General features: G+C 35.9%; 2 protein-coding genes across 4 annotated transcripts in view; one reads left to right on the top strand and one right to left on the bottom strand.

Moving 5' to 3' along the window:
• LOC138318471 (atypical kinase COQ8B, mitochondrial-like) overlaps positions 1-16213 on the bottom strand; it is an 85737-nt gene extending 69524 nt beyond the window's left edge. Inside the window, exons 1-6 of one of the 3 annotated variants that reach the window (XM_069260841.1) lie at positions 16090-16213; positions 10385-10586; positions 7982-8545; positions 7643-7709; positions 4720-4794; positions 4494-4610 (exon numbers count right to left, since the gene is read on the bottom strand). In XM_069260841.1, coding sequence (XP_069116942.1) covers positions 4494-4610; positions 4720-4794; positions 7643-7709; positions 7982-8545; positions 10385-10570 — 1009 coding nt within the window. In that variant the 5' untranslated portion in view covers positions 10571-10586; positions 16090-16213. Of the gene's footprint in view, positions 1-4493; positions 4611-4719; positions 4795-7642; positions 7710-7981; positions 8546-10384; positions 10587-15893; positions 16055-16089 lie in introns of those variants that run through there. The other 2 variants (XM_069260843.1, XM_069260842.1) reach the window with 2 other exon arrangements.
• Positions 16214-18766: 2553 nt separating this feature from the next.
• On the top strand, positions 18767-24747 carry LOC138318469 (deubiquitinase DESI2-like). Its single transcript, XM_069260839.1, has 6 exons — positions 18767-19029; positions 19267-19348; positions 20056-20128; positions 20372-20465; positions 20648-20789; positions 21331-24747. The coding sequence occupies exons 1-6, from the start codon at positions 19001-19003 to the stop codon at positions 21541-21543; spliced, it is 633 nt and encodes a 210-aa protein (XP_069116940.1). The 5' UTR covers positions 18767-19000; the 3' UTR covers positions 21544-24747.
• The last annotated feature ends 426 nt before the right edge of the window (positions 24748-25173 follow it).

Genomic DNA, 25173 nt, shown 5'->3' with positions numbered 1-25173 from the left:
GGCCCCTCTCCCCCTACAATATGTATAATCAGACCTACCTTGTACACTAATCATCTGTCCCAGTTTGAGGGCGGCCCCTCTCCCCCTACAATATGTATAATCAGACCTACCTTGTACACTAATCATCTGTCCCAGTTTGAGGGCGGCCCCTCTCCCCCTACAATATGTATAATCAGACCTACCTTGTACACTAATCATCTGTTCCAGTTTGAGGGCGGCCCCTCTCCCCCTACAATATGTATAATCAGACCTACCTTGTACACTAATCATCTGTCCCAGTTTGAGGGCGGCCCCTCTCCCCCTACAATATGTATAATCAGACCTACCTTGTACACTAATCATCTGTTCCAGTTTGAGGGCGGCCCCTCTCCCCTACAATATGTATAATCAGACCTACCTTGTACACTAATCATCTGTTCCAGTTTGAGGGCGGCCCCTCTCCCCCTACAATATGTATAATCAGACCTACCTTGTACACTAATCATCTGTCCAGTTTGAGGGCGGCCCCTCTCCCCCTACAATATGTATAATCAGACCTACCTTGTACACTAATCATCTGTTCCAGTTTGAGGGCGGCCCCTCTCCCCCTACAATATGTATAATCAGACCTACCTTGTACACTAATCATCTGTTCCAGTTTGAGGGCAGCCCCTCTCCCCCTACAATATGTATAATCAGACCTACCTTGTACACTAATCATCTGTCCCAGTTTGAGGGCGGCCCCTCTCCCCCTACAATATGTATTATCAGACCTACCTTGTACACTAATCATCTGTCCCAGTTTGAGGGCGCCCCTCTCCCCCTACAATATGTATAATCAGACCTACCTTGTACACTAATCATCTGTCCCAGTTTGAGGGCAGCCCCTCTCCCCCTACAATATGTATTATCAGACCTACCTTGTACACTAATCATCTGTTCCAGTTTGAGGGCGGCCCCTCTCCCCTACAATATGTATAATCAGACCTACCTTGTACACTAATCATCTGTCCCAGTTTGAGGGCAGCCCCTCTCCCCCTACAATATGTATAATCAGACCTACCTTGTACACTAATCATCTGTTCCAGTTTGAGGGCGGCCCCTCTCCCCCTACAATATGTATAATCAGACCTACCTTGTACACTAATCATCTGTTCCAGTTTGAGGGCAGCCCCTCTCCCCCTACAATATGTATAATCAGACCTACCTTGTACACTAATCATCTGTTCCAGTTTGAGGGCAGCCCCTCTCCCCTACAATATGTATAATCAGACCTACCTTGTACACTAATCATCTGTCCCAGTTTGAGGGCAGCCCCTCTCCCCTACAATATGTATTATCAGACCTACCTTGTACACTAATCATCTGTTCCAGTTTGAGGGCAGCCCCTCTCCCCCTACAATATGTATAATCAGACCTACCTTGTACACTAATCATCTGTTCCAGTTTGAGGGCGGCCCCTCTCCCCCTACAATATGTATAATCAGACCTACCTTGTACACTAATCATCTGTCCCAGTTTGAGGGCAGCCCCTCTCCCCCTACAATATGTATAATCAGACCTACCTTGTACACTAATCATCTGTTCCAGTTTGAGGGCAGCCCCTCTCCCCCTACAATATGTATAATCAGACCTACCTTGTACACTAATCATCTGTTCCAGTTTGAGGGCGGCCCCTCTCCCCCTACAATATGTATAATCAGACCTACCTTGTACACTAATCATCTGTCCCAGTTTGAGGGCGGCCCCTCTCCCCCTACAATATGTATAATCAGACCTACCTTGTACACTAATCATCTGTTCCAGTTTGAGGGCGGCCCCTCTCCCCCTACAATATGTATAATCAGACCTACCTTGTACACTAATCATCTGTTCCAGTTTGAGGGCAGCCCCTCTCCCCTACAATATGTATAATCAGACCTACCTTGTACACTAATCATCTGTCCCAGTTTGAGGGCGGCCCCTCTCCCCCTACAATATGTATTAATCAGACCTACCTTGTACACTAATCATCTGTCCAGTTTGAGGGCGGCCCCTCTCCCCCTACAATATGTATAATCAGACCTACCTTGTACACTAATCATCTGTCCCAGTTTGAGGGCGGCCCCTCTCCCCCTACAATATGTATAATCAGACCTACCTTGTACACTAATCATCTGTTCCAGTTTGAGGGCGGCCCCTCTCCCCCTACAATATGTATAATCAGACCTACCTTGTACACTGATCATCTGTTCCAGTTTGAGGGCGGCCCCTCTCCCCCTACAATATGTATTATCAGACCTACCTTGTACACTAATCATCTGTTCCAGTTTGAGGGCGGCCCCTCTCCCCCTACAATATGTATAATCAGACCTACCTTGTACACTGATCATCTGTCCCAGTTTGAGGGCGGCCCCTCTCCCCCTACAATATGTATAATCAGACCTACCTTGTACACTAATCATCTGTTCCAGTTTGAGGGCGGCCCCTCTCCCCCTACAATATGTATTATCAGACCTACCTTGTACACTAATCATCTGTTCCAGTTTGAGGGCGGCCCCTCTCCCCCTACAATATGTATAATCAGACCTACCTTGTACACTAATCATCTGTCCCAGTTTGAGGGCGGCCCCTCTCCCCCTACAATATGTATAATCAGACCTACCTTGTACACTAATCATCTGTTCCAGTTTGAGGGCGGCCCCTCTCCCCCTACAATATGTATAATCAGACCTACCTTGTACACTAATCATCTGTCCCAGTTTGAGGGCGGCCCCTCTCCCCCTACAATATGTATTATCAGACCTACCTTGTACACTAATCATCTGTCCCAGTTTGAGGGCGGCCCCTCTCCCCCTACAATATGTATAATCAGACCTACCTTGTACACTAATCATCTGTCCCAGTTTGAGGGCGGCCCCTCTCCCCCTACAATATGTATAATCAGACCTACCTTGTACACTAATCATCTGTCCCAGTTTGAGGGCGGCCCCTCTCCCCCTACAATATGTATAATCAGACCTACCTTGTACACTAATCATCTGTCCCAGTTTGAGGGCGGCCCCTCTCCCCCTACAATATGTATATCAGACCTACCTTGTACACTAATCATCTGTCCCAGTTTGAGGGCGGCCCCTCTCCCCCTACAATATGTATAATCAGACCTACCTTGTACACTAATCATCTGTTCCAGTTTGAGGGCGGCCCCTCTCCCCCTACAATATGTATAATCAGACCTACCTTGTACACTAATCATCTGTCCCAGTTTGAGGGCAGCCCCTCTCCCCCTACAATATGTATTATCAGACCTACCTTGTACACTAATCATCTGTTCCAGTTTGAGGGCGGCCCCTCTCCCCCTACAATATGTATTATCAGACCTACCTTGTACACTAATCATCTGTTCCAGTTTGAGGGCGGCCCCTCTCCCTCTACAATATGTATAATCAGACCTACCTTGTACACTAATCATCTGTTCCAGTTTGAGGGCGGCCCCTCTCCCCCTACAATATGTATAATCAGACCTACCTTGTACACTAATCATCTGTCCCAGTTTGAGGGCGGCCCCTCTCCCCCTACAATATGTATAATCAGACCTACCTTGTACACTAATCATCTGTTCCAGTTTGAGGGCGGCCCCTCTCCCCCTACAATATGTATAATCAGACCTACCTTGTACACTAATCATCTGTTCCAGTTTGAGGGCGGCCCCTCTCCCCCTACAATATGTATAATCAGACCTACCTTGTACACTAATCATCTGTTCCAGTTTGAGGGCGGCCCCTCTCCCTCTACAATATGTATAATCAGACCTACCTTGTACACTAATCATCTGTCCCAGTTTGAGGGCGGCCCCTCTCCCCCTACAATATGTATAATCAGACCTACCTTGTACACTAATCATCTGTTCCAGTTTGAGGGCGGCCCCTCTCCCCCTACAATATGTATAATCAGACCTACCTTGTACACTAATCATCTGTCCCAGTTTGAGGGCAGCCCCTCTCCCCTACAATATGTATTATCAGACCTACCTTGTACACTAATCATCTGTTCCAGTTTGAGGGCGGCCCCTCTCCCCCTACAATATGTATAATCAGACCTACCTTGTACACTAATCATCTGTCCCAGTTTGAGGGCGGCCCCTCTCCCCCTACAATATGTATTATCAGACCTACCTTGTACACTAATCATCTGTTCCAGTTTGAGGGCGGCCCCTCTCCCCCTACAATATGTATAATCAGACCTACCTTGTACACTAATCATCTGTCCCAGTTTGAGGGCGGCCCCTCTCCCCCTACAATATGTATAATCAGACCTACCTTGTACACTGATCATCTGTTCCAGTTTGAGGGCGGCCCCTCTCCCCCTACAATATGTACAATCAGACCTACCTTGTACACTAATCATCTGTCCCAGTTTGAGGGCGGCCCCTCTCCCCCTACAATATGTATTATCAGACCTACCTTGTACACTAATCATCTGTCCCAGTTTGAGGGCGGCCCCTCTCCCCCTACAATATGTATTATCAGACCTACCTTGTACACTGATCATCTGTCCCAGTTTGAGGGCGGCCCCTCTTGCCCTACACAAAGTGTTTACAACCCTCTCAGCATTAGCTTCGTTGATGAATAAACTAGCAGTACTGGAAGATTCTGAAATTGTCAAAAGATAAGTCAATTAAAATCAAATTGCATAAGTTTTAATACTGTTTCATGGTTTTAATTTGATTATAATTGACAGTATAATGTTTGATGTACTGACCTTCCGGTTTAGACAGGCCCAGTTTCCTCTTGCTCACTTCTCCTATAGTCCCAGCTAGGAGTCCAACAGCAAGTCCTGTCAAATGATGGATAACAAATCTTCACCACATATGATGTTATAAATCTATATTTTTGCCTCTTTAACCCTTTCAGCCCTGAAGACACATTTAGGCCAGACTAGACCAGTCCATTATGAAATGTCAGGGGTGAATGAGTTGATGTTATAAATCTATATTTTTGCCTCTTTAACCCTTCCACCCCTGAAGACACATTTAGGCCAGACTAGACCAGTCCATTATGAAATGTCAGGGGTGAATGAGTTAAGTAAGAAATAAACCCATTAAAGAACTCCTATTTCGTAGTCCTGACACAAGTTGATATTGAAAAGAATACCAGGTATTATTTAAAATGTCAAAATCGGCCCCTGTCTAATCAGGATTCCTGTGTATTACGGCATTTGGCATTGTCCTTCTTAATTTATTGTATTTAAAACTTGTTTAGTCCAGAAACCTGGCTATACTGACCAGATATGCTGATCCTGGCTCAAGGATCATGAAACAAGAGGCCCATGGGCCTTAGCGGTCACCTGAGTTCAGATACAGAATGAAACAAAGACACAAAAAAACTATATATTGGCTCATCAGGCCCTTGAAACCAGTGAGTGATTTTATAACTGACTTTTCAATCTATGAAGAGTATCTGGTTCCATCAAATCTGTGAATTCAGAAGATTTCCTTTTTCTTATTTTAGTCATTTTGACCCCTTTTGGCCCTGCCCATCTACCCCTGGAGGTTGGCCAGGACCAATATGGATATGATGCTAAAATGCTATCACAGGGTAATAATTATAACCAAGTTTGACCTATTGAAAATTAAGCAAATAATGCTCATAAATGTGTTTTTCCAATATCAATTAAAATAGATTTGATCCCTAATCAGGGGAAAGTCTGAGATGCCAGGGCCATGAAATTCACAATTTTTGTAAAGGGCCTTGAAAAGCCCTTCCAATCTATGAAGAGTATTTAGTTCCAACAAATTTGTAAATTCAGAAGGAGACTTTTGAAATTTTAGCCATTTTGACCAATTTTGGCCCACCCTCTGGCCCCTGGGGGTCGGCCAGGACCAATATGGATATTATGTTAAAATGCTATCTCAGGCTAATAATTCTTACAAAGTTTGACTCATTTCCTATTACAAATGACCAAATAATGCTCAAAAATGTGTTTTCCCTATATAAACTATATATAGTAAAATTGACCCCCCTCCCCAGGGGGGGGGGGGGAACGCGAGACCCCAGGGTCATATAATTCACAATTTTTGTAAAGGACCTCAAGACCTTTCAACCTATGAAGAGTATTTGATTCTGCCATTTCTGGAATTTCAGAAGAAAATTTTTGAAGTTTTAGCCTATTTGGCCCCTTTTGGCCCCACCCCTCAGGCTCCTTGGGGGTCAGTCGTGGAAAAATTGTTGATAGGATTCAATGGCCTTCTCATACTGATAATTCTGACAACATTAGACTTATTTCCTATTACAAATGACCAAATAATGCTCAAAAATGTCTTTTCCCTATATAAACTATAGTAAACTTGACCCCCTCCCTGGGGGGGGGGGGGGGGGGGGAACGTGAGACCCCAGGGTCATATAATTCACAATTTTTGTAAAGGACCTCAAGACCTTTCAATCTATGAAGAGTATTTGATTCTACCATTTCTGCAATTTCAGAAGAAAATTTTTGAAGTTTTAGCCTATTTGGCCCCTTTTGGCCCCACCCCTCAGGCTCCTTGGGGGTCAGTCGTGGAAAAATTGTTGATAGGATTCAATGGCCTTCTCATACTGATAATTCTGACAACATTAGACTTATTTCCTATTACAAATGACCAAATAATGCTCAAAAATGTCTTTTCCTTATATAAACTATAGTAAACTTGACCCCCTCCCTGGGGGGGGGGGGGGAACGTGAGACCCCAGGGTCATATAATTCACAATTTTTGTAAAGGACCTCAAGACCTTTCAATCTATGAAGAGTATTTGATTCTACCATTTCTGCAATTTCAGAAGAAGATTTTTGAAGTTTTAGCCTATTTGACCCCTTTTGGCCCCACCCCTCAGGCCCCTGGGGGTCAGTCGTGGAAAAATTGTTATTAGGATTTAATGGCCATCTCATACTGATAATTCTGACAACATTTGACTTATTTCCTATTACAAATGACCAAATAATGCTCAAAAATGTCTTTTCCCTATATAAACTATAGCAAACTTGACCCCCTCCCTGGGGGGGAACGTGAGACCCCAGGGTCATATAATTCACAATTTTTGTGAAGGACCTCAAGACCTTTCAATCTATGAAGAGTATTTGATTCTACCATTTCTGGAATTTCAGAAGAAGATTTTTGAAGTTTTAGCCTATTTGACCCCTTTTGGCCCCACCCCTCAGGCCCCTGGGGGGCTGGGACCATATAATTCACAATTTTGGTTGACCTTTGGCTATGAAAGGTTTCTGCAAAATTTCAACAAATTTGGTTCAGGAGTTTTGGAGAAGAAGTCGAAAAAGTAAATTGTTTATCGCCATACGACGGACGACGCACGACGGACGACGCACGACGACGGACAAAAGGCGATTAGAATAGGTCACTTGAGACTTCGTCTCAGGTGACCTAAAAATCTTAGACTTCAGTTTTGACTTAGCCAATCATAAATGACGTAAGTTTTTGTAACATCATTTTTGATTGGCTAAGTTTAAAATCAAGACAATTTTGGACTTAAGTCTGTTTCGTGATCTTGAGGCCAGGTGATATCCAATTAAGACTTTAAGTTACACTGTACTAGATAACTATGAAAAGTGAATTTACACAATGATAAGAAATGTCATCATTCTCAAACTTTTCCTATCATAAGTGAATGTGTATGAAGTTTAATTCACTGACCTCCATAGCTGGACAATCTGCTGACCATGTTAGCGGGAACTTTTCTTTCTCTGGCGGATGATCGCAGCTACAACACAAATAACAAGACATCAGGTACATATTTCAGTATTATTCTTAACAAAATTTGATTGAAATTCAGTGACAAATAATTTTCATCAAGGGAATCTTGCACTTAAAACAACATAAAAACCTGTAATCGTATACTGCAGGCTAAAGTATCAATGTGTTACATGGTTTTACATCATGCATTCAGACTCTGTTATTTACAAAGCAATAGTAAAATACTGCAAAGACAAAGTATAAACAATATCAAAGTTCTTCCTTCAAAAACAGATGTACCTTTTGTTCTGGTGCTTTTGCCAGGGGTTTCCTCGTGGATGTTTTCTGTGTCGTCGTGGTAACCTGAGGCTCTGGTGTTGGTGGAGACAGTGGCGGAGATACAATATGTTCAGCAGTACTACTGCTACCTGTCATATGATGAGTCGCATCTATGGTGGAACTTTTACTGCCTTCTGATGAATGAATGATTTCTTCAACAGTTTTCTGAACAGATTGAGATGGTCTGTCAGCAGTAGCATGAATGTCTTCAATAATTTTTTTAAGCGGTTGTGACGTAGAGTCAACGCTATCATGAACAGACGATTTCATGTCAGTTTCCTTGAAAGCAGATTGCACTTTTACAGTAGTGTCTCCGAGCTTTAAGCCCTGACTTGCCATCTCCTCTTCCAGCTGTGATGTAGCACTCTCGTCAAATCCAAACGTCTCATTTTCATTAAGAACTTCTGGATCTATTTCGAATGGATAGGGTTTTTCTGACTGAGGGATCTGGCTCTGGCTTCGGACCGTATCAATCAGAATTGATATCTGACTTGCCATCATTCCAACCTTATTCTGCACTGAATTCTGAAACAACATTTCACTTTAAGCAAACATTGTCTCCCTTGGAATAACCTATGACCACAATGATTTTAGTATGATATACAAAACCTTTAAGTTTGCATGCATTGCTGCATTAGAATCTTCAGTGAAATAATAAGTCACTGAACATTTTAAATGTCAAAAAACATTTATAACATATAATTACAACATGAATGTTTACATTTTTGTAATTACAAATATAATTTGAAGACTATATTTTTCACAGATAATACTATACTGTAGTTTGATTGTTTTATCATTGAACTTCAAATACAAAATCAACTGATCCATGTTTTTAATGTACCAATTTTATTATATTACTTACCTGATCCATGTTTTTTATGTACCAATTTTATTATATTACTTACCTGATCCATGTTTTTTATGTACCAATTTTATTATATTACTTACCTGATCCATGTTTTTTATGTACCAATTTTATTATATTAATTACCTGATCCATGTTTTTAATGTACCAATTTTATTATATTACTTACCTGATCCATGTTTTTTATGTACCAATTTTATTATATTACTTACCTGATCCATGTTTTTTATGTACCAATTTTATTATATTACTTAACTGATCCATGTTTTTTATGTACCAATTTTATTATATTACTTAACTGATCCATGTTTTTTATGAACCAATTTTATTATATTACTTACCTGATCCATGTTTTTTATGTACCAATTTTATTATATTACTTACCTGATCCATGTTTTTTATGTACCAATTTTATTATATTATTTACCTGATCCATGTTTTTATGTACCAATTTTATTATATTACTTAACTGATCCATGTTTTTTATGTACCAATTTTTATTAAATTACTTAACTGATCCATGTTTTTTATGTACCAATTTTATTATATTACTTACCTGATCCATGTTTTTTAAGTACCAATTTTATTATATTACTTACCTGATCCATGTTTTTTATGTACCAATTTTATTATATTACTTACCTGATCCATGTTTTTTATGTACCAATTTTATTATATTACTTACCTGATCCATGTTTTTTATGTACCAATTTTATTATATTACTTACCTGATCCATGTTTTTTATGTACCAATTTTATTATATTACTTACCTGATCCATGTTTTTTATGTACCAATTTTATTATATTACTTAACTGATCCATGTTTTTTATGTACCAATTTTATTATATTACTTACCTGATCCATGTTTTTTATGTACCAATTTTATTATATTACTTAACTGATCCATGTTTTTTATGTACCAATTTTATTATATTACTTACCTGATCCATGTTTTTTATGTACCAATTTTATTATATTACTTAACTGATCCATGTTTTTATGTACCAATTTTATTATATTACTTACCTGATCCATGTTTTTTATGTACCAATTTTATTATATTACTTAACTGATCCATGTTTTTTATGTACCAATTTTATTATATTACTTAACTGATCCATGTTTTTTATGTACCAATTTTATTATATTACTTACCTGATCCATGTTTTTTATGTACCAATTTTATTATATTACTTACCTGATCCATGTTTTTTATGTACCAATTTTATTATATTACTTACCTGATCCATGTTTTTTATGTACCAATTTTATTATATTACTTACCTGATCCATGTTTTTTATGTACCAATTTTATTATATTACTTACCTGATCCATGTTTTTTATGTACCAATTTTATTATATTACTTACCTAGCCATTAAATAACTAGACATGTTGTCACCTTTAAGCTAGTCCCACAAACATCAATGGACAAGGACATACAGTAATAACTCACTTAGATTGATGGATCCAAGGATAGAACATCATCACTCACCTGGAACTCATCTGGCCTTGTGATGGCCTCACTAACTTGGTCCTCCATCTTGTTGACCATTTGACCAGCAGCAGATTTGAGAGAGGACTGACGCCATGCATGCTGCCATTTGGATCTCTGAGTAGCAGTCACTGCATGACCTATCTTTTCCACCCCTCGCAGAAACCCGACTAAGTCTCGCGACATCTTGGCTGGTTGTCACCTGTGGATAATTATTTTAGAATACTGCATTCACAGTAAGGACAGCTGGTGTTCAAGGCAACATTTTGTTAAAACAATAATTAAAAAATCATGATTTGCATCAGTACTATGTTTCTGTTTGCATCAGTACTATGTTTCTGTTTACACATCAGTACTATGTTTCTGTTTACACATCAGTACTATGTTTCTGTTTACACATCAGTACTATGTTTCTGTTTACACATCAGTACTATGTTTCTGTTTACACATCAGTACTATGTTTCTGTTTACACATCAGTACTATGTTTCTGTTTACATCAGTACTATGTTTCTGTTTTACTATGTTTCTGTTTGCATCAGTACTATGTTTCTGTTTTACTATGTTTCTGTTTGCATCAGTACTATGTTTCTGTTTACATCAGTACTATGTTTCTGTTTGCATCAGTACTATGTTTCTGTTTACATCAGTACTATGTTTCTGTTTACATCAGTACTATGTTTCTGTTTACATCAGTACTATGTTTCTGTTTACATCAGTACTATGTTTCTGTTTGCATCAGTACTATGTTTCTGTTTACATCAGTACTATGTTTCTGTTTACATCAGTACTATGTTTCTGTTTACATCAGTACTATGTTTCTGTTTGCATCAGTACTATGTTTCTGTTTGCATCAGTACTATGTTTCTGTTTGCATCAGTACTATGTTTCTGTTTGCATCAGTACTATGTTTCTGTTTGCATCAGTACTATGTTTCTGTTTGCATCAGTACTATGTTTCTGTTTACATCAGTACTATGTTTCTGTTTGCATCAGTACTATGTTTCTGTTTGCATCAGTACTATGTTTCTGTTTGCATCAGTACTATGTTTCTGTTTGCATCAGTACTATGTTTCTGTTTACATCAGTACTATGTTTCTGTTTACATCAGTACTATGTTTCTGTTTACATCAGTACTATGTTTCTGTTTACATCAGTACTATGTTTCTGTTTCATCAGTACTATGTTTCTGTTTACATACAGTCAGTACTATGTTTCTGTTTACATCAGTACTATGTTTCTGTTTACATCAGTACTATGTTTCTGTTTACATCAGTACTATGTTTCTGTTTACATCAGTACTATGTTTCTGTTTACATCAGTACTATGTTTCTGTTTACATCAGTACTATGTTTCTGTTTCATCAGTACTATGTTTCTGTTTACATCAGTACTATGTTTCTGTTTACATCAGTACTATGTTTCTGTTTACATCAGTACTATGTTTCTGTTTACATCAGTACTATGTTTCTGTTTACATCAGTACTATGTTTCTGTTTACATCAGTACTATGTTTCTGTTTACATCAGTACTATGTTTCTGTTTACATCAGTACTATGTTTCTGTTTACATCAGTACTATGTTTCTGTTTACATCAGTACTATGTTTCTGTTTACATCAGTACTATGTTTCTGTTTACATCAGTACTATGTTTCTGTTTGCATCAGTACTATGTTTCTGTTTGCATCAGTACTATGTTTCTGTTTACATCAGTACTATGTTTCTGTTTGCATCAGTACTATGTTTCTGTTTGCATCAGTACTATGTTTCTGTTTACATCAGTACTATGTTTCTGTTTACATCAGTACTATGTTTCTGTTTACATCAGTACTATGTTTCTGTTTACATCAGTACTATGTTTCTGTTTACATCAGTACTATGTTTCTGTTTGCATCAGTACTATGTTTCTGTTTGCATCAGTACTATGTTTCTGTTTGCATCAGTACTATGTTTCTGTTTGCATACATGTGTAGAAGAACAGGGAAAATTTTTAGGAGTACATGTGTACAATACATATTCCTGTCAAGTGCCTGATCAGGAATTGAATCATGAGTCTGCAACATGATAAACCAATGGCTCTGCCGTGCAGATTGAGCCTTAGAAGCATGTTCTGTCAGCTGAGTGACAGAGACTGTCACTATATACAAAGAATGGCCAGCTATTCTCATATACAGCAAATACAGATACATATATGCAACATTCTTATTTCATTCTCTCATAATTTATGAATTACTATTTTGTATCAATATTAATTAATATTTGTATTTAAATATTACATTTTGGAATCCCACTCTTTCCCTCATATAGTAGTACTGTATTCTGACATTCAACAATCCATTATTCTTTCATTCCATAGATTGTTTTTGTCAATTTCACCACACACTTCAATATTTTACATACAGCCTTCTTAAATTTCACAGAAAATCACACATTTTAGAATCTCTCCTTTCACTCCTTATTAGCAGTGAGTTCTGTCATTCAACAGTCCATTATTCTTTCATTCCCTAGATTTTTTTCTGTCAATTTCACCACACACTTCATTATTTTACATACAATCTTCTTAAATTTAACAGAAAAAAAAAGTAAAATAAAATAATTGACCATATTTAACTAGCTATTTAGATGTAATTTTAAGGCCTTTATTAAAACAATTATTACAGGATTTTTAATAATATTTGTACATGTTAGTAAATTATCTGCTTTAAGTTTCAGTTGATTTTTTATCTCGTTCACTACAGAATCTGCGTTTTGTTCCTCATTTTCAAATTTCTTTAGATTCCTTGGTTTCCAAATTTGCCATTTACTGTTGAATATTACAAAATTACACCATTTATTTATATGATCCGCATAATTAGAGATTCCGAAAATTCTTTCTTTTTCGTATAGATTGATATAGTTTTGTTCATTAATATTGAATTGCTTGTTGCAATGGAATCGTTAATTAATTTTTCCATTTTGTTCCAAATTGGTTCATTGAAAAAACAATTGCTAAAGAGGTGATATTGTGTTTCTTCTTCATTCTTACATAGATTACATAGACCATTTGATTTTTGCATTAATTTAGTATTAAATTGAGTATTTTTCAATTTTACATTGTACATTTATGTATTTGCAAAAATACATTTAAATGTACTTTGATTTCACTAGAAATCAGCATGGTGACACATCAACCTAATTGTATGACTTGTTATTTTATGCATGAATCAGCAAAGACACTGCGAATACACTGCAAATATAAATAAAAATAAATAAAATAAATGAAGATTAATTGCGGCACTGCAGATACATATTGAATCAGCAGCTGTAGATTATTTAACAAAGCAGGTCTCGTATTACACTATAATAAATGTAGTAATTTTGAGAATATAGATCATTTTATCAAAATGTTGATATGTTTATAGGAAAGACAAAATTTTTATTTAGTGTATATAGGGAACATAGTTGTAGTCAAAGTCAATCTGTTCTACTCAAGTACGGAGGCCTTTGAGTACGGTAAAGGCTGTAATAGTAATCTGGTATAGGTTTACGCATCTTGCTTTGGTTCGTAGATAGCACCTTGCCATTCAAACGTTTTAGTTTATGGAGACACTGAAATTCAGTTGTGTACAAAGTAGTGGTCATCTAGGTAGAGATGTATACCCAGTACACGATTTTGGTTACTGTTGCATTGCGGACATGGCCTTGGTCCATATGAGGTTGAGCATGTGCATAAGGTAAAAGTTTAGGATTGGTCAATAGAATAATTTGGGTGTTAATTAACTGAATATTGATTCTTATTGAAGCCATATAAATAAAGGTGCACGCTTTATATACGAGACAGTTTTCCCTGTAGTTTTAGATGTTGGTGGAAGTGCCATTACTTTGTGAGGATGTTCTTGTAAATAGACTTGTGTGAACATTGTGTGTGAAAGAGCCTGACCAGGATTAGTGTGATGAAAGATGTGGATTTATACTGTGCTGTTATTGGATTCACTGTGGGTTAATTAATTTCAGAACTGTATCTTTTTTGTCAAGTCATTCATCGCATTTCATCCCAAAAAAGAACTCATACACGTCTCGTCGTCCCCATTGGTACAGAAAGAATGGTTGTGACGTTACAATTGGTGGCAGAGCAAAAAGACGATGACATTAAATTATATCTCTTACATGTATATGTTCATTGAAAAAATATCAAGTAAAAAGCTTAGGAGATCCCTTTGGGGCCCACCAAAAATAAATCTACGTCTGACAATTTAAAGAGGGATCTCTTCTTTTCTCTGCTTTTCAAACTTATCATTCCAAATCAAAGATGGTGGCCTATCGGCCATCTTGTTGAAAATCAGTCCAATATTGCTATATGCACAATTAAGGCCCAAGGGAAGCTTACGAATGAAATTTGAGAGAGATCCCTTGAGTACTTTCTGAGAAATAGCGGTAACAAACTTCAACTATCAAAATCCAAGATGGCTGCCTGACAGCCATCTTTTTGAACGATTCGTCTCAAAATGTAATTTACCCAACTAGGTTATAGAGCCCTAGGGGAACCAACATGTAAAATTTGAGAAATATCCCTTCAGCACTTTCTGAGAAATAGTGGTAATAATGTACTTGAACTATCAAAATCCAATATAGCGGCCTGTCAGCCATCTTGTTGACTAATCAGTTCCAAAATGCATTATGCACAATAAGGGCCCAAGGGGAACCTAGGTATGGAATTTGATAAAGATCACTTAAGTAATTTCTGAGAAATAGAGGTAACAAATATCAACTACCAACATCTAAGATGGCGGTCGGTCGGTCATCTTGTTAACTGATTAGTCACAATATGCGCAACTAGGGTCCTAGAGGATACTAGATATGAAATTTAAGAAAGATCCCTTCAGTACTTTCTGAGAAATAGCGGTAACAAAATTTTATTTTTTCGGTATAAACAAACTTTTTTTTTAACTTTCAAAATCCAAGATGGCTGCTTGGTGCCCATCTTGTTGACCGATCAGTTACAAAATTCAATATGCACTAGCCTAGGGGAACCTACATGTGAAATTTGAGAATGGTCCCTTCAGTACTTTCAGAGAAATAGCGATAAAAAGAAATATTAACAGACGGAAGGACAGACCACGGACGAAAAGCAATTTAAATAGCCCTCCATCTGATGATGGTGGGGCAAAAACTGCTAAATGATTGAACAGACATCAACACCACATGCTCTTTAGTCCCATTTTATCCTCCATTATTACAAATGATCCATATTCTGCTTAATTTCAGTAGAAATTAACTGTATAAGAAACTATATGTAGATGTTTCTGGTCACAGCAGCACAGCCACCAACTGCAAGTAAACTAGGTCTATCAACATATCTTGGCCTTATGTATGTTTCTGCAAAGTAAAACTAAAAGATGCATTGCAGCAAACGCCCTCTACAAGTCAATGGCATAAAAAATGGAGATTGAATATATCTAGTAAAACCAGAATAACGAGAGTAATCATGGCCATTAATAAAAGCTTCTGATGTTAGATGTGCAATACCTACTTACTTGTAACTAGTTATATGGACGTTTCGGCTTGCAAATGACAGTTGTATCCCAGCCGGTTGTATGATTATGAAGGTGATCTTATTGCATAAGCTGATGTTCGCACCTAAAGCTGCACTGACACAGGATTTTTAAACGTAAAAAGACAACAATTAAGTATGCACCCTTCAATCGTCTTTTCCGTTATATAATTACTTACTGAGTGTGATTTACCTAACTGTTTCCTCAAGACACGTTCTTCTCCATGTGCTTTGGTTGTATAATGTTTACGCTTAATAAAACGTCTATGATAAACACCCGTTGACACAAGCGTTTTAGATGATTGCGACTGAATTTCAGGTAAGTAGAAACTTGTACACTGTATCCAACCCAGAGTCAGAATATTTTTTTTTACTCAGTACATATACTGTAGGCCTAAAATATCCTATATTGTCGTTAGGTTAATAAAATATTTTCGATGTTACGATGTGTTGTCGGTATAACCGTCACGACACACTTCTGTCACTTGATCTATCGTTGAGCGGCCGATTTCAGAATATTCAAATTGCTCTAGAAATCTAATTACTTAATTTTTGCACCAATCTTCATAAAACTTGGTAGAAATATTCATTTTAATGTATTGAATAACATATCTTGTGTTGTCACTAACTTTTCTGCGTATTTAACGTGTTGTCGTCTGTTGTCGTTTGTTGTCGCTATTAAGGGTGACCGCAGATCAAGAACGTACATCGTATAGGCCTACTTATAATATACGAAACGTACCGTACCTGTCAATCATAAGCTGCATTATCATTTTGATAGTATTTTGTAGACATTAAATTTGATTTCCACTGCAGACTTACCTCCACATCAATGAATGACGTGAGCGTAAATTTTACATAATGCAGCCATTTTGAAGTTACTGCAGATCAAGTATTTTTCGCGAGTACCAGTTCGAGCCTACCTCTTCAAGTTTACTCGGAGATTTATTTACAATACAAACATGTACATGTATTATCTAAATATCTGGCTAACTTAAGCTTATTGACGCCTAGTCCGCTAAACCTGCCTATATTATTAGGGTTTTTTTTTCTTTTTTTGCATAAAACATAAATATATAGGCAATTAAAAAAGCCTAATAATTTAGGCAGGTTTAGCGGACTAATTGAGGCCCATCTTCTGATTTTTTATTTCAAATCTTCCATAAACCTTTAAACATCATGATTACTGTTACATGCGGAGTCCATCTCGAATGTGTTTTGATCCAATCCCGATCTCGTTAAGCCTCATACATTCATTATGCATGACAAGATAAAAAGTGACTTAATGTGCTAGTGTATTATTTTGTAAAATAAAATCCGGTCAAACAAACGCTGATGGCATGGTTATTTGGTGAGTGGTGACACGAATATGTTACGAACCATGTAGACTTTTTACCTGAAGTGTTCTATGTTCACATACATATTTCGCTAAAATACAAACAACAAAACAATGTTACAAGTCAACAAAGATATAATAAATAATGCAAACCATGATGCATGCTTACATATTTTTGATTAAATTGTTTCTGTTCAACTGCATTAAAGAAGTGATTTATAAGACGTACAAAATGTATATGTTCCGTATTTTTCATACTTTCAAATCAAGAAAAGCTTTAGATATGTTATTCACCATTAAATGCAACCAACAGTTTGATAATTACAATACTTACAATGCATAGATTTTAATTTTACAAAGTCAAATAAGAGCTCAAAATGGATATTGGCAGTATTGCCAACAAATATTATATTTACGCATACATTGCAGTGAAATCAGTAGTTCTGGTCTACAATTTAATTTCACATTTGCACAGTGTTATTAGTAATTATAAAGTAATTTCTGCAGGTATGTTTTCATCTAAACATATATAAAGCATGAAAATAAGAACTTTAACTGCATCATACAGTTTGGTCTGTGCCTATGAATACTTTTCATAGCTTTTAATATTCATGAAACCTTATGGTTTTCAATAGTTTACTGAGGAAAAATAAACATATTAGATTTTTTCCCGTTTACAGCACATATAATTTTAAACAGGGGAAAGTTACAGGACTTTTCAGTTCATGATGTCATTATATAATAACGAAAACATCGTTGCATTTACGGGCATGCTCCTTTTCCGACTACTTTTAAGTATTTTAGTTAACAATTGACATTATTTTTACATTATAAAATAAGTTTAAACATTAATTACTATACAGTAATTTGCTACAATTTTTCACTACGCTATTTCATTTTTTTTTAAATATGCTCATAAAGGCCAACTACCTTTCCGAAACGGCTTTTATTTTTTTTTAGATGGGAATGTAAAACGAGATCGAAAAATTTGTAGAGTCGCAAAAGTTATCAACTTACTGTTAATACTACATGTATCATCACCTTCTGAACAATTTGATTAAAATAAATAAAATGTTAATTTTCATAACGCGGGTCGTCTTATGTTTCCCGCCGTCGTTCTTGAAACCGCGCGGTAGTTAAGTTGTGACTATCAGTTCACTGAACCAGAAGGCAAAACAGCGAAATCATCTCCACTGTTATCATATATTACGCAGGAAATTTTGCATATAATTATTTGGTTTGTAACCTCATCTTAGGCCACAGTATATATTTTCCGATGTTATTAATGTTTTAAAGAAACCTTTATGTTTTGCTCCGGAAAGGTAGTGAGCCTTTAAATCAGATTTAGATAGTATCTCTCTCTGTTCTTAGGAAGAGCGGTCAAAATAAAAAAAAGCAACAACACTTCCCATCATAAATGTTTTTTTATTTATATTCAAGTTTTTAGTTTATTGGATCATTGTGTGTGTTTTTTTTTTTTTTTTTTTTTTTTACTGTAACTCTTGCAATATTTCACGTTCCGTGGACGCCGGGTTGGAAGTAGGCGTACAAGGTTCCCCTATTATCACAAATGTAATATACGTCATTGATTTTTGCTGCAAGTGACGTAGTACACAGGAGCATCAATCCTCAGCTTCCGCTTCAACATGGAGCCGCAGGTTGTTGTTGCCGGATAAAATTGCTCTGTTTTCATGGGGATTAAGTGGTTATAGAATTCCGGTGACGTTAGTGCGCTTTAAAACTTTATACTTGTAATGGAGATAGTTTGTCTGGTCATAAACAGGTGAATTGATCAGTTGTATTGTGGTTAGACAACACATGCATGAGGACAAATAGATAAGTGAATGACTCATCGAGCTGTCAATTTCCTTGATTATAATACGATGTTGTTACATCCATGATCAATCATGTCGAGTGTGCGAGATTATCTCGTTTGATTCCATGTATTGGAACTTGCTAGATTTCTGTTAAACAGGCGAACTGCTGATACACAGATTGAGTCTCATATTTTAATTTATAGTAATCAGCTGGTAATCTCAGGATCTATTTCGTTAAAGGAGAAAATGGCAAGAGAACCAATCATTGTTAATGTCTATGACATGGTAAGTTTACGGTGTTACACACCTTCATACATGTTTATTGTTAAAATGAACTCTGTTTTAGTAGCTTTGTTTTCACATATTAAACAATTCATGATAAGTTTGATTTCCTGTTTTTATTTTAAATAGAATCTACAAATATCAATTTTACTAAAGATTGACTAATATAGTTAGAAATAATTGATATGTCCAAATATAAAGGTTTTTTTAATCAAATGAAAGTTATTGTTATATTTTACTAATAAAACAATATAATGAGCTGGTATATTTTTTATTTTCAGTTACATAATATGAATGAGCTGTTCATTTTATTTAACATATAAAAAGGTGTAATACTATGTAAAAGGAGCGGGTCAGTGTGACTTGTACATAGTGTTAAATACGGTCTCTGTCACTCAGCTGACGGAGCATGCTTCTTTGGCTCAGTCGGTAGAGCCGTAGATTTGTGTATTTCCACGCCGGAGGTGTTACCCGGTTCGATTCCTGGTCGGGGCTCTCGACAGGAATGTGTATTTTCCCTGTTCCTTCTACAACTATATCAAATGAAGGATTGAACGGTAGTCTTTATTTCTTTGTCAAAAGACTTTCACACTGAACATTAATTGTAAGAAATTATTACTGTATTCACAAGATCTGATACAATTGTTTTATTTGTTTTGCTATGAACAACATTATAAAGGTTTAAATGCAGCTTGATTGATCTGTTGCAGTACTGGATTAATGAGTACACCACCAACCTTGGAATAGGAGTGTTCCATGCTGGAGTAGAAGTCTTTGGAATTGGTAAGACAAGTAAACTTGTCACAAGGAGTATTACATCTTATCAATCAAATATAATAAAAAAGATATGTTATATTGCTGTTTATCTGTAAGCTTATTGCAAACAACCATAACAGTGTGATTCTTCTAGCAATATTATTTGATGTTAAAGAGCACAAAGAAATACATACCACATGAACAAGTTATGTTGGATATTGTATTTGGTCCATTATCTTCCAAGATTGTGATATATCTTTTTTATCACAGAATATGGATATGGAGGTCATCCACTGCCAATGTCTGGTATTTTTGAGATTGCGCCTCGGGATGCAGAGGACTTAGGCGAACAGTTCAAATTCAAGTAAGTCCATCTATAAATTCAATATGTATGCCTTGCACAGGATTGAATCTAAAACTAAATTATTAGATGACATGCAACTTTTCAGGGCCATAGATTGTTCTTGTATTGCTGTTGGCAAGACACACTTTATCCCTGTTATATAAATGAATTCTAGTGTATTTCAAATGTACTGATATTTCCAGAGAATCTATCCACATTGGTACAACTGATTTTATGCCAGAGGATGTGAAGAGAATCGTTGAACAACTTGGCAAGGGATTCCGTGGCGACCGCTACCACCTACTGAATAATAATTGTAATCATTTTTCATCATCATTGACCCAGGTAAATGTCTATGATTAACAATGACTATTTCTCTTAAAATAAAATTTCTGTCTTTCTTTATAAGAAAGACAGCGGACCAAGAAGAGCTTTTGAAATATTTAATTCATCATCAATAATTACCAACATTTTGAGACTTACAATACTTGAAATGCTTAAGTTTTTATTTTACAAGTACAAATAAGAGCTGAAAATGATTTTTGGCAGATTTTTCATCAGACCATAAAGCCAACATGTGATAAACAAATTCATTTTACGTTTTTACGGTGTGATTAGTAACTGTTAATTGATTTATGCAGGTACCGGTATGTTTCCATTTAAACATACATAAGGCATAACAAACAAGAATTTTACAGTGCATATATTCTGTGTTGTAAGTAATGTTTATAAGGCATCATGATATATACAGGTTCATTTGAATGCTTTTCACAGCTTAATTATCAAACCTGGTGAATGAGTTAAACCATAGTGATAATTTGCGGACTTAAGTAAATTACTTTAATACAGTTTTGTAAAACTCTTTATTTTTATTAATTCTTTATAGATTCTGTGCGGGAAAGAACTGCCAAGTTGGGTGAACAGACTTGCATACATCAGTACCTGTATACCGTTCTTGGAGCGGGCCTTACCAAAAGAGTGGCTTACACCTGTAGCATTACAGGCAGTGATTCAGGAGCCCATGTCCCCAAGGCCAGACAGAGAAACGCAGCCCGATTACTCGGACCAATCAGACCATATACATAATCGACGCCTATAGATCATCTCATGGCAATGCAAATATATTTTGTTTACAAAGAGAAAATTCAAACTACGCAAAATTAGAAAAAAAATGGGTCAATATTTTGTTATGTTATACATGAGGGGGATTCCTGGCAATTGTCTCAAAATTAGAAAAGCTTTAAATCTCTTTTCCCTTGTTGAGATAATATCTTCAGTGGTTGTTGATGATATTGCCATACATGTCTTAAGCTCATTATACTAACTATTTATAGGAGGAGTTTGAAACTGCTTAAAATGAATGTTGTCATGTCATTATAAACACAATGTGACTTAAAGTTCTGCGTAATAATTAAAAAAGGTAAGGGTTTGGCCGGTCATGATTATTTCATCCAAAGTAAAATTTTGCATTATTTAAGTAAATTTTATTTCTTTTTGAAGAAATGTGTATTTGTCAATTTTTTCAAAATCTTATTTCAAAATTTGTCTGAAGACAGAAAAACTTAATTTAAGTGAATACGGTAGACTCATTTCATAATTGTTCTACAGATAATAGATAACCAAGTACAATGTAATTATTTTCACGTTGTAATATTAAAAGTTTATTTAGAAAAAACTTAGAAATGCAATACATTTTTATATAATATATAATAATACTAATATTTCCTTGTTTGGTGAACTAGTGAAACAAGTTTTGTTTTATAAAGGCTAGTGCTAATGTCTAAGAAAAATAAACCAAGTGTATATAACAGTAGCAAGAAATTTACAAACATACCAGTAGCCAGCTACTGGTGAAATTATTTCCAAAGATATTTTATTTGGGATATTCAATGTACTGCAGTCATACTTTAAACACTTGTATTTTTGGAGCTGTGGCAAAATTACTAAAACAAATCCTAGAACTTTTGATATTTCTTGAAATTATCGTTACTTTGAATATCTACCATATTCGACCCTGTAAGCACCCCTGCCCCTATATGTGCCCCCATCCATTTATGAAGCCTCAATTTGACTTACCTCAGAGTAAACGCATGCTGAAAATATGACAACCAATAGTTTCTGTTATGGCTTCGTTTGTGCACTGATTTTATGAAAGGGTAATCCACATTTGGTGCTATCAAGTGCCCCCTTTATTTTTTTTAATTATTTAAGCTCCCCAGGTGCCTATTGGGTTGAATACTGTAACATTTTTGTATTTGTGGCATTCTATCAAATTTTTATGTTAAAATAAAAATTGCCCAGCTTTAATACTGTAGTAACTTATCTCAACATAATAATGTTTATATGCATGGATATACTGGTATGTTTTTTGAAACTACATGGTACATATATTTGGTTGCATAACCGTTAATATACATGCAAATTTACATTAAAAAAATTGTAAAATGTGAAATAAGTATTTGAACTGATTCACATTTATGACCATTTTGTTTGTTATTTAAAGTAGAATATTGTGATACTAGGAATTGTTGCTGTATTTATATGTTTTTTATTCTGGAATGAAATTCTATGAAGATGGAAAATTCTACAGAAATGTAAAATATTTTCAAATGGAGATATTGAGCAAGACTGTGGTAAAATGTTGAACTAGAGGAATATTCAAGTTATATTAATGAATTCAAATATGAAATTGGCCAGAACAGAAAAAGCAGTTGGAAATAATTGTGTCCTTCATAATATGCTTAAGTTGACAGAATTTAGTTGTAATGCACATTATTTTCAGATTTGCTGTAGTTTCCAAAATGCCACAATGATGTTGTTATCACAACATGTTATACTGCTGCTCATTATAACTTCGGAGGTGTCTTAAAGAAAACTCATTTTGTCATTAGATTTCTGCTGCTCAGTCTACCTACAAATCTTGTGTAACACAGGAGTCAACAAACGTCTGAAAGTGTGGTATATAATAGAGGATACTTTTCACATACAATGAAATTATGGTTCAGCTCACATGTAATTACAGGCATTTGTTTCATCTCTTTTGTATTTCTATCGTTAAATTCCTATTTGTATAGTGCATGACAGGGTCTCATTACTGGAAATTGTGGCCAATAATTAGTAGACAGTGTTTTTGTGGATAGGGTCAGATAATCATTATAGGATACAATTGAATGAATATATTGATGAACATTATACATTATGCTAACATTTAATGGTTAGTTGGTCTGTTGTGGTGCAATAATAGTGATGATGCTAAAAGTCTATAAAGAATTAAAGGAAGTACATCCAAGATGAATATTTTGATATCAAAGTTGTGACACTTGGTGATTGGGAAATTGTAACCTCATCGAAGTCCATACATGTCTGATGTGAGACTTATATTACTTGAATACTTCCCTACCTTGTGATTCTGGATCCCACCTTGAAAAGGTCTTCATCTGTTGGCTCTCATATGAGAAATGCTGACTATCATAATTAGCAACTATAATGTTGTAGTAGATATGGACAGGACTGAATGTCAGTGACTGTGTAACTCAGATGTTGTGTTTACTGCTCTCAAATCCCAGTCAAGTTGATTCTGTTTTTTCCTCCGGCCACATTAGACATGGATCTTATGGGAGGAATTCAGTCTTGGATTTGACTGAACACTCTGGGAGGCAAATTGATCAGGTTGTTGAAGCTTGGTCAAGAAAGAAAAAAAAGAGTTCAGGTCTGGCATTCTCCCCTCTCCTAATAGTGTTAGTGACCCATGAATGTAAAATTGTTATTGTTTACGTTTTGTTCTTGTTACTCATGTCATATACATGGCATTAATTGTACATATACTATATATATACATACATGCATAACTATACATTAAATGTATATTGATAAGTGCATAATAAAGGACCACTTCCATTGAAGCTAGTCTACATTCAGAATTGGTATGTATGTGTTCAGTGGGTATATAATTCTATTGTGGATGTTCCTCCTTTTTGTTTTTTTCCTCCTTGATCTATTTGTAAGAATGAGATCTAAACGTTGCTGTAAAATGCTTATAAAACTTATTAGAAATCTCCGTTACTAGTAAACATCAAGACAATTTGTACAGGAATGCTGATTTATGCAGTCACATTAAATAAATTCTTTGTTAAATTTTGATGGTCCTGTGTACTTGTAGCAGGATATATGATATCTGATTCTACAATCTTGAGGATCTTGTTACATTGATACATGTATATTGTGTAACAGTGATATGTGCTGTAGTTCAGAGTTGTTTTACATAATAAACCTGTATTCTATTTGAATGTACAATCTGACTGGTTTTTTGTTTTTGTTTTGCTTTTTTTAATTGCTGTAATTTCTTGCCTATCTACACCATTGTTGGGAGAGCAACCAGTGACTTAGCCCAATGTCTTAAGTGACATTTGTAGTTGATCTTTTAAGCTACCAATATATGAAGTTTTAACAAAATCCATCAATCTACTCTCAAATTGATGTCTGAAAACTAAGAGTCAAGTTGACAGACAGACGAAACAAACACTTAGTCCTTTTTGGTTTCACTGATAGAATAATAATCGTACACTGTCTTGACTGAATTCTATCTTTGAGGCACTAAATGTCAGAAAATGATTCTTGGTCTATAAAAAATTATTATTACAGCTAAATATGACCAAAGGAGGTGAACTGTGAAGTATTCAGCAATCTGTAATAACAAACTTTCAAAAAAGTGTACACTCGTTTTGGAAGA

Source organism: Argopecten irradians, chromosome 3, assembly GCF_041381155.1.
Source record: "Argopecten irradians isolate NY chromosome 3, Ai_NY, whole genome shotgun sequence".
Taxonomy (NCBI): Eukaryota; Metazoa; Mollusca; class Bivalvia; order Pectinida; family Pectinidae; genus Argopecten; species Argopecten irradians.
This window is presented reverse-complemented; position numbering and strand designations above follow the sequence as displayed.

What these genes read in the sequence shown, in the direction of transcription:
- LOC138318469 (XM_069260839.1), top strand. Translation starts at nt 19,001, where the DNA reads ATGGAGATAGTTTGTCTGGTCATAAACAG. An exon ending in AGTAGAAGTCTTTGGAATTG is followed by an intron (nt 20,129 to 20,371) that starts GTAAGACAAGTA and finishes TTTTTATCACAG; the next exon opens with AATATGGATATGGAGGTCAT. An exon ending in GGCGAACAGTTCAAATTCAA is followed by an intron (nt 20,466 to 20,647) that starts GTAAGTCCATCT and finishes TGATATTTCCAG; the next exon opens with AGAATCTATCCACATTGGTA.